Source organism: Montipora foliosa, chromosome 8 (genome assembly GCF_036669935.1).
Source record: "Montipora foliosa isolate CH-2021 chromosome 8, ASM3666993v2, whole genome shotgun sequence".
In the NCBI taxonomy this organism is placed as follows: domain Eukaryota; kingdom Metazoa; phylum Cnidaria; class Anthozoa; order Scleractinia; family Acroporidae; genus Montipora; species Montipora foliosa.
Window position 1 is genome coordinate 12624848 of NC_090876.1, and position 13724 is coordinate 12638571.

Genomic DNA, 13724 nt, shown 5'->3' on the forward strand with positions numbered 1-13724 from the left:
AAACTATTGCCTAGTTATGTAGTGGACATCTTCGAAGAAAATGAAACCTGCAGATATCATCTTCGTAATGAAAATGATTTTAAGGTGAGATATGGGAAGCATATCCAAATTATCTCGTGCTGATAAATATAGCAACAACCTGAAGCTTTTTATCAAAAAATAAGACAAAAAGACTTAGCTAACATGCTTGATGACAGTTGTGAAAATTGTCACTTATGTTTATTTTAATTTTTAATCTCATAGGTTGTAGGTTTTAATTATATTCTTAATTTATTCATAATTTTAATAATAGTCGCTATATTCATCAGCACGAGGCTATTAACTTAAGGAAATTTTTAATATGTAAATATTTATTAGCTTTATCGTAGTGTCCCCAATTAGCTACTATATATAAGCTAAATACTCAAGACACTTGAATAAAGGTTTTGTTGTTGTTGTTGCTGTTGCTGTTGTTGTTGTATCGCCGTCGGTGTGTAAAGATTGGTCGTGACGTATCTTAGTGGCTTAGTGTATCCGCCAGTGTCCCACAGGGAACCAAATTGGGACCTATTTTGTTTCTCGTAATGGTTAACGACCTCCAATTGCAATATCCTTTCTCATACTGGAAGTATGTGGATGATGTGACTATCTCCGAGATCATCCTACCTGACGAAAATTCTGTCATCCAAGATGCATTGAATGAAGTCAATAAATGGTCGTGTGCCAATTATATAGCATGAGCTTGAACTAAAAGAAATGTAGAGAATTGACCGTTTCTTTCTTACGGCCACCGTGAGCCTGCCCTCACTAACAATTAGCAATGCGCAACTTGATAAAGTTGAATTGTTTAACGTTTTGGGCATTATCTTTCAAAACAATCTTAAGTGGAAAGCTCATGTTGAATCGCTGGTCATCAAGGGCTCCAAGCGTCTTCACATGATATATTACGGGTTCTGAAACGAGCTGATGTACAATCTGACCCCTTAATTACCATCTACACCACCTTATCAGATCTGTACTTGAATACTGTTGTTCAGTATGGAATCTCTCGCTACCAGTTTATCTCTCAGAAAAATTTTAATCACTCCCGCAGCATGTTTTCAGAATTATAATTATTCCCTCAACACTCATACAGTGAGGCTCTGAACCGCTCTGAATGTCCTCGACTCATTGACAGGCCTTATACCATCTGCAGCAAGACTTTCAAAAAAATATGTGAACCCAGTTCCAAGCTCAACTACCTCGTCTCCCTGACAAGGGGAAGCATCCACGGCTGTTCACTGAGAAAATCCAGCAAGCTCTCGATGTTTAAATGCAGGACAGAATGCTTCACGTCACGTTAGAAGTTTTAGATTGCTTCAGTTTTTTAGATCGTTTTCTACTTCTACATTAAACTAGGCTGTGTTTCTGTTCTTAGATCTTGTTTTCATTTATAATTTTTGTACAGTATAGATATTTTTGGAGTTATTCTCAATTTTGTGATTCATTACAGTCATTTGCAATGTTTGTGACGTCAACAATCTTTTTACCAAAACTTGAATATCTCTGGAACGAAAGAAGGAATTCCAAAATAGAAAACACCATTCTTCATCATTTTGAAAGGAATTTAAAATGAGAAAAAGATATTTTTTACATCATTGGCACTTTAAGGAACAATCAACTCACATTTTTACTGGAAGATTTTTCAATAAAGTGGGATTGTCAAGTTGTGACAGTGAATTAATGGTCCTGTTTTCATAGCACCCGTATTTAATGGCCTCAGACTATTCTTGCAAAATATTAAATAAATCACTTACATGTATTATTTCTTTTCATGCTAATGCCAAGTCTGGTATTTTTTTTCCTTTGAGCGTACAATGTTTACAAGTAACTTGTACAAAAAAAACATAACTTCTCTATAATGTAGTAATTATTGATGAGTCTTAGATGTCATTTTAAAGCCCTCAGTTTGGATTCCCTTACTTTGCCCTCAATAAAAATATAATAAATGTAATAATGACAATAATAATAAATTTTTGTTATTATTATTATTATTATTATTATTATTATTGTTATTATTATTATTATTATTATTGTATATAATAATACAATAATAATTATTATTTAATATTACTGCAAATTATTTTTAGCATTGACTATTTTCAATACAAGTCTCATCACCATGATCTCTATGCACTCCAGGTGAATCTTTTACATGTATTTTCCCTCTTCTCAGTGCCAAAAGACCAGAAAAGCACACCATATAGTGCAGCAGGTAGGGTGAAACAGAACCTATGCTGCATAATTATGCTAAATACATGTAAGAACTTAAAAGAATATAAAAACAAAACAAATTACACTACCATCGACCATTTTCCATAGTTTCTCCACAAGATTTCCACACTGATCCTTCCAACTGAACTTTTTGCCATAACATTCTCTCAGGAAGGTCATCTCATGAAGCCTCTGTTCATGTTTAGCTCTGACACCTTCAATTTTTTTTGCCCATTCAGCAGGATCATTTGGGTGAACTATGCATGTGTCTCCAAAGTGAATCTTTTCCAAGGCTCTTGCAAAACCTGAATTACTTCCCACGAGAACTGGTAAACCAGCTGATAGGGCTTCAAGGGCAACAAGACCAAATCCTTCTGATTTTGAGGGCATAATGACAAGAGCAACCTCACAAAAAAGGTCCTTCATCCTTACCCGGCTCTGTACAAACTTTCGCACTATCAGCTGCTCATCAGTAATTCCACAGTTCAGAAGTCTTCTCCTGACCTTATCCTGCTTCCCATCAGGGACACCCACAAACAGAAGATAATAACGTTTTCCTTTCAGGCGCTGATCAGCAAATGCCTTAACAGCGATGTCATATCCCTTCAGCTCAAAGTCCTCATCATCTCCACGCCCGCACAATAACACATTGAAGTCATCATTGTCATCTTTTGCCTCTGGCTTTAAAGCCCCAAATTCCCGGTCAAATAGACCAGGAACTATTTCAAAAATATCCCTATTTTTCTTACTCCCCTTTAGATAGGAAGAGTAAGCCTTTTCAAGCCTTGGTCCAACTGGAACAACAAGGTCAGCTTCTTTGCAAAGTTCAACCTCATCCCAGTGCTTCTGTTCACCTCTTGAAGTAGGATTATCATAACGCTTATACTTGCTGAGGTCCTCTGGGGCAGTATGCACCATGTGCACCCACTTACAATTTTGGAATTGTGCAGAACGTTTTATGACTTGAACTTGCCGTCCAAGTTTCACACCATGGCCAATAACAACATCCATTCTGTGATCTTCAGGTGGGAAGCACAAACAGTCGAGAGGTTCATGGAAGCCTGGGCGTTGCCTTGCATCAAGAACATTAATTTCAAGATCTTTGGCTGCCTTTCTGTCTCCATCTTTACAAGCACCCTCTGGGACCAACATAGAAACGCTGACGTTTGGATGTTGGGACAGATGAATTGCAAGCTCTCTGTTTAATGTTGACAACCCACCCGCCAATGAATTCCATTCACTCCCTAAAAGAGTAATGTTCAGTGCTTCCTTCCTTTGGGCAAAAATCTTCTCTGCTTCAACAGATACTCCTTGTGACATGATTTCAATTCCAATTGACAGACAACTGAAATGGTAATGTACAGTAAACACTCAGAGTATTAACAGCGATTACCATGATATTTTACAGTGAAATACTCCTTCCAATATATGGTAATTTTGGCAAAAGTTACATGTAGGAGGTGAATGCTTAGTGGAAAATGGGCCATGGGCAAGTGATGTTTGCACAAATTTGCCTGATGTTTACTTTCTAGACTGCACAGCATAAGCATAAGCTCTTTACAAGAGTGCTTTTATTACTCGTAGAGGAAATGTTGTGAAAATATATTGTTTCAATGAAATAATGGAACAAACAATTATTTTCATCACAACTCTAAACACCGGTTTATTGGGTAATTAAGAGCGCCTCTCAGCAATTTTCACCTAAGACCGTGCAAGATAAAAAAATCGAAAATTGCCAAACTTTGTCACGATAAAGTAGTACCAAAACCATTTTTAGAAAAATATGTTTTAGTTTGTTTCGATAATTATTTTACCTGGACGGCGACTTTTTCGGTATGGGGCCTTGTGAGCGAGTGAAAACCACTCCAAAATGTTGCTCGTTTGAATCGCTATTTTTGAAATAACCAATGAGTAACTTGAAAATCAAAACAACATGGCACAACTAGAGTAATTCCTTCACCCTTTAGCGCTGTTAACGGTACAATATACCAAATCTGGAATTTTTGACCAAATTTTAAAACTTAACCTTTTTTACATTGATTACAGAGTGCCAAATTTGTACGAAATTCGACTGTCAAAAAAGCATCCTGGTACATGGCTTTCTCAAACGGGACGATATTCATTGGAATAAGCAATGTTTCTGCTGCAATTAAATTCAATAAAATTTTTGGGTAAATGAAACGGAGGATTTTTGAGGCCAATTTCAACATGCTGTTTGTCAACAAAAGTCGACCTTTGACCACCAAAGCGGAGGCGAGGTATATTGAAATCACACACGCTAATCTCGACTTATTCACTGAACAATTCGAGTCTTTAGGTCTACTGGAACTACTGTAGGTAAAATGGAACGTGTCATTTCAAAATTTAACTGTTTTGGTTCAAGAGTGACATATCCGGTAATTAAAATAACTGACCTAAAAATTTGCATACTAGGAAGATTCATTCCATTCCATATTTTTACGCAAACAAGTTTCCTTAATTCACTTTCTGAACATACCTGCAAAACAAACAAACAAAAGTATCCCCCTTTATATAAGTATACGCTGGTTGGATTTTCCTCGAAGCCCTCAAACGACCATCGAACCAGTCGAACGCTTTGTGACCTTCGCGAGTTGTGCCGTGATTGTGTCGTCAGAGCTGTCACGCAAGAGGTTAGGACAAAGCACACAGACCAATGGCTTCGTGCGGTTATTCTGAGTTTGTTGGGGGAATTTGTGGCCCAAGTTCTGATAATCCAGCAAACGTTCAATGCGTAACAATAGCAAAATGTGATAAGGACACCAAGGCACACTCGAGAAGTTATAAAGTGTTGGATTCTTCTCTGGATACAGAGGCTAGGCTTTTGCTCGCACGTGCAGGTCAGCTTTAACTGAAATCACTTAAATTAAGATATTGAGCAGAAAATCACTTTGCGAAATCTGCAGATACTACCTATTACAGACTTAATGTCAAAAGCAGAATACCCGCCCACAAGAAATGGACCCTAAAAACACTGCTGCCGCAGTGCCGCAGTCGTGTATGAGGCAAGGACCGCGGCACTAGCCAGTCTACTATGGCACTGCGGCACCTACTCAATTCACTCTATCGGCACTTCGGCACTGCGGCTAGCGTCGCAAACGTAAACGCTCCTTTGTGGACGGGTATTCAGCAATCGCTCCAATTGCGAAAATCGAGTAAGCAAGATATGTAAGAGTATGTAATCATCTGAATCATGTATCGTTGTACGAGACTGTGAGCACTCACTTTTCCAGTTGTCCCTGAAGCGAGTACATTGATCAGCGCAGTCGGATTGTATCACTGCCTAAACCTAACGGTTATTGTTTTCTTATTAATTGCTTTCAAAGGTGTTTTTGAGATATACGATATCATTTTCGGTACGACGATTTGCTTACGGCATCGTGATCGATTTGGAATCCGATGGAGATGTAATAAGAAAAATCGCGCCTGCCCACATGAATGGGCATCACACATGGCAGTGAAAGGGGAGCGCGGATTAACCATGAAAACCATGCACGTTTCCGACATGACAATTGGAAAACAAACTGTTCATTGCTTGTGGCTGGAATCTGAAAACCTGTTGGGAATTTTTTAAATGAAGAACTCCAGCGTGAGGACTTTCTGAGCTTGAAAGAACTGCTGGACCGGGCAACGGCTGAGGTCTTCCATCCAAAGCACTTGACAGAATATCTGAGCAAGCCTTTAACTGACAGCTTCAATAGCCAAGGAAAAATTCGGAAATTCATCTGCCATTTCTGCGGATGATGGCGTGAGCTTTCGTTTGTTCCGTGCTTTGTACTCTCATAAAGCACGCTGTTTAAACCAATGAGAGCGCGCGTTATATAGAAACTTTATTATAATGTATAATATCAGAAACCCATAAGGGTGAGCTTTAATGAATAATAAATCCTGGCTAATTTTCCAACCAACAAGACATACATGGTGTGGTGGTCTGCGGGGTTTTAGAGAATTCTATTGACCAGAACCATGCTAATTCCGTTGTATGTATCAAAAACACTGATGTATACACTATCCAGAAACTAGCGCGTGTGTGTTAAGGTGGCTTAAATCAGTTTCAACCATTTTTGAGGGAATGTCTCATTAGACAGACAAACTCTTTAACAATGTTTCAGTTAACGGCAATGTTATGGTACCACATGAAACACTGGCCGATAATTGCTTAACAAGATGCACATGTTACTGTGACGTAATAAATTACCATGGCAACAAAAGAACATCTAAAAACGCCCTATATTTTATGTTAAAGCACTTAGTATCTCAAAAACGAACTAAGGTGACCCCCATTTTTTATTGCTTAAAAGCGATTAGCAGGCTAAGATGAACTCTGCAAAGTTTAAAAAAAATCTGGAGAGGATTCAGAACCACCTTATAATTTCCAATTGTGAAGGTGGCTATGAATCTGCTGCAGATAATAGGCCATTTCAGCTTTAATGTCTGCCTCCTCTTCAAAGCGAGTCTAAGTGCGAAGTTTTTGTGATGGTAATCAGTTCTACTTTACAGATGAATGAAAACTAATTTTCATAACAAGAACTTCGCACTAATCTCGTACCCAGATCTCCCACGGTCATACCGAAGGGAGATCTGGTAAAGTTCGATTTCAAGCATGCTCAGTGCTAGCGAGGCCCGAAATACGGGCTTTTCTATCACTGCGCATGTTCGTACTCTCTGTTGTGATTTTGGGTTAATTTGCGGAATAAACATGGATTTCGAGAGTATTCTTGAAGAGGTTATTTTGGGTAGAGGACAAGGAAACCTTAAACTTAAGCCGAAACAGAAAGAAGGGCTACAGGCGATTGTTTTTGAACGGTCGAGATTGTTTAATTGTCGGAGCAACTGCAGAATAACTGAAACGAACGCTTAGGCTAATTAATCAGTAAACGAGTGCTATTCTCTTCACACAATCTCGTGAAAAGTGTAGTTGACCAAACCGTAAATTGAAAGCGAAAATGTTAAAGAGTGCTTAGACATAATCACTGCAACGAGCGCTATTTTCTTAACACGATCTCGTGAAAAATGTAGTTAATCTAATCGTAAAATTCACAATTGATCACTACTTAATTCGCGAGTCATGCTTTAAGAACGATAAATACTGTTTTGAATAAATTACATACTTAAACTTTAAGTACCTCTTAGCAAGAAGCTACGCAGAACTTTATTCGAGTGGCAGGGTACGTGGGGCTTTCGTCGGTATCATTTACACAAACGTTGCAAATTTTTTAAATGATTTTCCTCAACTGTAAAGCTTTTCCGGCGTCGGAAAAAAAAGAACTTTCCCCCGCACAACTGGCATTTATTCAAAACAGCACATGAGCTTGCGAAAACCAAACTTCACTAAGTGCCCCGCGAAATAAGCCAATCGGAGCGTAGATTGCAATGCCGCAACCTTTTTTTAGTAGCCAATGAAAAATGGTGTACTGTCGAACTTTACCAGATCTCACATTTCCAGAGAAAGAGTGAGATCTGGGTACGAGGTTAACTTTGCACATAGAACAGGTTTGAAGAGGAAACAGGCATGATCTCGGAAATGGCCTATTTTCTTAAACTTTGCAATGAGTTTTGTCTTAGCGTGCCAATTACTCTCCAGCATTAAAAAATGGGATTCACGGAGTTCGTTTTTTGCGAAATACGCGTTTAAAGATAATATATAGCGTGTATTTTGGTGGCTCATTTGTTTCCATGGTAACCTATTACGTCACATTAATGAGTGCATCTGGTTAAGCATTTATTGGTGTTTCATATGGTATCATAACATTGCAGTTTAAGGACGTTCGTGCGAAAATTTTCAACATTGATTTTTTTCTGAAACTTTTACCACTGTAATATGATGAGTTAGTTATGTCAGAAATGTAAAAAAAATGGGGGGTCACCGACTTTGATTTGGAGAGAACATGCCCAGAAAAACACCCAAAATGTGACAAAATCGGGCTTCGTTAGCGAATAAGGCCAGTGTCTGTAAACCCAAATATATTGCAATTAAATCTTTTAAGTGAAATCTTCTCTGCCAAATATTGTTTAAGTGAACTTATAAAGTGAATTTAGTCAACTGGTGAGGTTCCTTAAAGATCAAGTTCGCATTTAGCCACCACAGTTTCACGCGCCTTGCAGCCGCAAGATGGCAGGATTTGATGTCCCGTGAGCAGAAATCTCGAATTTTTTTTAACTTCCCACATTGATTTTTTGTTCATTTTTGGACAACGTGGAGATAATTGTAAATAAAATCCTTTTCTGGAAAGAAAAATAGGGGTCACCGAACGTCCAAGACCGTTAAATCCAGGCAAAGCTATAGCAATGGCCTTTTGCCCTATCATTTCTCATTTTATTACTTAGCGCGCGCGCTCGTGTATGACGTGGCGTGTGCATTTGCGTGCGCAGTAAGGATGCTCAGAAACAATTGGCGCGAACGTCCTTAAGTGCCCATAACGTAAAAAAAAAAAAAATTCCCTTTTGAAAGTCCATATTGAAAAATAAAGTTTAGCGAAAGGATTTTCCATTCAAACGAGAGCCGAATTTTCTACGACTTTTTAAGTAGCATGCAAATTGCCCGCCATTTTGGCATACCACTTGCTGAAGTCTTCTCTCGAGTAATGACGTAGATTCAGGAACACGTGGTCAGACAGGATTTGAGAGTTGATGCGAAAAAATGCCTGAAAGATGCGTTACCGCTAGCCGCAGTGCCGAAGTGAACGAAAGTGGGTTTCGCGCGGTTCACGTCGGATAGAGTGAATTGAGTAGAATGGCTGCTGCCGCAGTGCCTTAGTCGACTTAAGTTTAAATTGAGCTGAGTGGACTGGCTAGTGCCGCAGTGCTTGCCTCATGGATTAAAGAACGAGGTGTATCCAACAACACGACTGCGATACTGCGGCAGCAGTGTTTTTAGGGTCCATTTCTTGTGGGCGGGTATTCTGCTTTTGACATTAAGTCTGTAATAGGTAGTATCTGCAGATTTCGCAAAGTGATTTTCGGCTCAATATCTTAATTTAAGTGATTTCAGTTAAAGCTGACCTGCACGTGCGAGCAGAAGCCTAGCCTCTGTATCCACAGAAGAATCCAACACTCTATAACTTCTCAAGTGTGCCTTGGTGTCCTTATCACATTTTGCTATTGTTACGCATTGAACGTTTGCTGGATTATCAGAACTTGGGCCACAAATTCCCCCAAGAAACTCAGAATAACCGCACGAAGCCATTGGTTTGTGTGCTTTGTCCTAATCTCTTGCGTGACAGCTCTGACGACACAATCACGGCGCAACTCGCGAAGGTCACAAAGCGTTCGACTGGTTCGATGGTCGTTTGAGGGCTTCGAGGAAAATCCAACCAGCGTATACTTATATAAAGGGGGATACCTTTCTTTGTTTGTTTTGCAGGTATGTTCAGAAAGTGAATTAAGGAAACTTGTTTGCGTAAAAATATGGAATGGAATGAATCTTCCTAGTATGCAAATTTTTAGGTCAGTTATTTTAATTACCGGATATGTCACTCTTGAACCAAAACAGTTAAATTTTGAAATGACACGTTCCATTTTACCTACAGTAGTTCCAGTAGACCTAAAGACTCGAATTGTTCAGTGAATAAGTCGAGATTAGCGTGTGTGATTTCAATATACCTCGCCTCCGCTTTGGTGGTCAAAGGTCGACTTTTGTTGACAAACAGCATGTTGAAATTGGCCTCAAAAATCCTCCGTTTCATTTACCCAAAAATTTTATTGAATTTAATTGCAGCAGAAACATTGCTTATTCCGATGAATATCGTCCCGTTTGAGAAAGCCATGTACCAGGATGCTTTTTTGACAATCGAATTTCGTACAAATTTGGCACTCTGTAATCAATGTAAAAAAGGTTAAGTTTTAAAATTTGGTCAAAAATTCCAGATTTGGTATATTGTACCGTTAACAGCGCTAAAGGGTGAAGGAATTACTCTAGTTGTGCCATGTTGTTTTGATTTTCAAGTTACTCATTGGTTATTTCAAAAATAGCGATTCAAACGAGCAACATTTTGGAGTGGTTTTCACTCGCTCACAAGGCCCCATACCGAAAAAGTCGCCGTCCAGGTAAAATAATTATCGAAACAAACTAAAACATATTTTTCTAAAAATGGTTTTGGTAGTACTTTATTGTGACAAAGTTTGGCAATTTTCGATTTTTTTATCTTGCACGGTCTTAGGTGAAAATTGCTGAGAGGCGCTCTTAAGGTATTTACCAATAGTTTTAACTTGATATTAATAAGCAAGGAAAGTCCAAGTAACACAATATAAAAAAATGTACAGTAGGTATCTTACTGAAGCAGTTTAAGTGCCAGAATTAATACAGAAAGCCTTTCTTCTTCAATTTCAAAATTACATGGGCTCATCCTGATCTACATGCAGTGCACAGGTGCAAGGACTATCACTGCAATTTCCTGGACTCACAATTTAAAAACAGGAAAACACACACAGCCGTACAACGTATGTTCTCTATGCTGAGAATGCACACAAGAAGAAACTAGACCTGCAAACCCTGAGTGGTAGAGTGGTTGTTGCAAGGGGAGGCAGTATGATGGGTTGTTTTTGGGATGGACTTGTAATCCAGAGTTCCTGGCTGCATTCCCCCTCTGACCACTAGTTGAAGTTGTTTCGGGTAGTCCCTGTTTAGTTTTGCAGCTGGCTTTGTACATGTAAATAGCCAACTGACATGTCTCCTGCTAGCTGGGATTCTTCAATACGTAAGTGTTGTAAGTATTGTCTAATATTTCAATGCCCCCGAGGAGAGCAGGCAGTTAAGTGCAGGCACTAGATGCTCTGCATAGGAGGCTTCTTGGTGAATTGTAGACTGATGTTTCTTTCCACCAGGGTTGACTTTTGAGTGGTTTTTAAAATTATCTAATGGCTATGCAAAAACCTGGACCAAAGTCCAAAGAAAAAGCAAAGGGGAGGGGGGAGGGAGAAAAAGAGCAAGAAACTGCCTGCAATCAACCCCAAAAGATCTTTGAAACTCATATTCACCAACAGATGGGGAAAATATTGTTCCTGATTGGCTGATAAGTGTCACAAAATTCTGCCTAACAGTCAACATTTAATGTTCCCTTTATGAAAGTATCAAGAGAAAACAATTAGCAGAAAGAAAAAAACCTCGTCGCATAAGCTTGTGCAGCTTGGATTTTCTGGTGTTCTTGAAACAAGGGCAGAAAGACCGTGTAAAAAAAGGCAATGAATGGAGGTGACTTTTTTGGTGGTCCTTTCCATGAGATTTGGCAGTAGCCTCATACTGATATTTCAGCTATCTCTAAAAATAAAGGAGAAGATGTCCAGCGAAATGTGTTCTGCATTAATAATCACACCTTTGAGAAGTATCATTGATGACCAGATTAAAGAAGCTGAAGGTTAGGGGTAACAGCAACCTTTTTGGCAGCTGCTAAGCTGGAAGATGCATTCATTGGGAAAGTTCCAGAAAGTTCACATTAGCAGAAGATGAGCTGAACAAGGCATTTTTCAAGGTGGCTAAAGCGACATTCTAATAACTTCCACAAAAGATTGTTGATATCATTGTTGATGAGGTGCACACAGTAGAAACATGGACAGAGAAAATTGGTAACAGTAAGTCGACATGTTAGCTTGTTGCTTGATCAAATATTTCCCCAACGAAATATGAGTTGTGTTTCTCCCAATGTTTGCACAAGGAATGCTATGATTGGTTGCTAGTTCACATCAAAGCTGTGCTCGTCACACATGATTGGAAATGGGACTTTCAAAGATCTTGTGGGTTGATTGCTGGCACTTTCACGCTTCTTCTCCTCACCACCTCCCTGTTCCCTTTCGCACGGCCATTACATTCAAACAATCACTCGAAAGTTAACCCCATTGGAAAAAAGTGTCTAAAATTCACCAAACCTCCTACTATGCAGGCTTTCTTTACCAAACCTCCTGCTATGCAGGCTTTCTTTGCCAGAGCTCTAGAAAGACGACTCAAAGGTGTATGGGAAATTTAAGTCTAATCTAACCTTAAATGGCCTCAAATCCGCTAAGCCGGCCATCATGCTACAAACTGCACGCACTTTTTCTTGTGTTTGTGTGGATATGCAGTATGGAAAACCTGCATTCGTACTTGCACTTCATGGCAAGGGTCCCTAACAAGACAGCTCTCCCGGGATAAACATTGAAAAATCTCATCAGTTATACTGTAGGTCTCGCTAAATTATTAAGAAATCAAAGGGATACATCAGGCTGTACCTTTGCAGTGGTTTCAATTCATCTGTGATGTTCAGTTTCTTGAAATACCAATTAGTACATGAAACTTCCTCAGTCTCTCACAAAATTCAAATAAGCATAGTGACAGACATTTGATGAGCTGTTGCTTGATCTTTCTCTGCGAGACTGGAACACTACAAAACAGATCAGAAAAAGAACATTTATCCAGGATATAATTACCAATGCTTAACTCCTCAAGAAACAAACAAGTTTTTGTGTACATAAAGAGCTGATAAAGAGCTCTTGGTTCTCAAATTATCACAAGCATTTAATTTTCCGACGGAAGAATATGGAATTTATCGCGTGTGTTAGTCTTCACAGATTGTCCTTAACGGTCCCTCGCGTCACCCGATAAATCTATCACCATGATCACCGTAAACCAGAAGTAACTTGGCGACACTATTTCCAAATTACGTCACCTAAATGAAAGTCAAAGCAGATAAATATACCTTCTATGATAGCCTTAACAATCTCTGCTAAGTTTTTATCTGCGTTGCCAAGGGATAAGAACACTTCTAGTCGCAGTATCAGAACCAATGGGCAGGACAACCATTGGAGGGCGATGTTCTTTGTATCTGAAGACCACGTTAATTAATTTGATCCTGCAGAATTATGGCACCCCTCAAATTCTACAATGCGCTTTTTTTCTCCTTCCTGTTCCAATCTGCTGTAAATATGCTGGTTTTATTCCGGCTACACTCAATCCTGGCGACTGCGAGAACTTCAGCTTCGTGCTCTGTGCTTCGTCGCTAGGATCAAAGTGGCGTTGGCGATAGGTTCTGGCGACGAGAAGTTGTTCATTCTTGTCCCCAGAGCCGCCTGCGTTTTGCTTAGCTGACCCAAATATATTTTCCATGCAAAATCATTTGAATATATATGATATAATGCCCTGGGGATACGCAAATGATTAATGTAAAAGGACCTTATTGGGCCCACTCCTTGCACTCTACTCAACTGCAATTGCTATTGCCGCATAGCTGGCACTCCAAAACCCCTTTCCTCGCTTCATGGATGAACAAGTGCCTGCTCCTCTGGCGTCAACTGAACCAAGTGCTGGATGTTGTGAATGTCGCTCCAGCGCTAGCGGTATCAGCTCCGGTGATACTAGTACCGGAGCCTGTCCTTGCAGTTACAGTAGCTCAGGTAGAAAACCCGCTTTCCGCTTCAGCCATCAACCATGACCACAATTTGTCAAAATGTGCCCGGATAATTCTAGCATTCTAGATTTTGGTCATATATTGTTGTGGCTTCTGCTG

At 39.4% G+C, this 13724-nt stretch overlaps 1 protein-coding gene and 1 long non-coding RNA gene across 5 annotated transcripts in view; one reads left to right on the top strand and one right to left on the bottom strand.

Annotated features, from left to right (window-relative positions):
* LOC137967759 (uncharacterized) overlaps positions 1-13724 on the top strand; it is a 416483-nt gene that overhangs the window by 315935 nt on the left and 86824 nt on the right. The gene's annotated exons all lie outside the window — the stretch shown is intronic.
* LOC137967753 (uncharacterized) overlaps positions 1-13724 on the bottom strand; it is a 201576-nt gene that overhangs the window by 43553 nt on the left and 144299 nt on the right. For 2 of the 4 annotated variants that reach the window (XM_068814323.1, XM_068814320.1), the window contains exon 3: positions 2322-3577. In XM_068814323.1, coding sequence (XP_068670424.1) covers positions 2322-3552 — 1231 coding nt within the window. In that variant the 5' untranslated portion in view covers positions 3553-3577. Of the gene's footprint in view, positions 1-2321; positions 3578-12450; positions 12603-12917; positions 13260-13423; positions 13563-13724 lie in introns of those variants that run through there. The other 2 variants (XM_068814322.1, XM_068814324.1) reach the window with 2 other exon arrangements.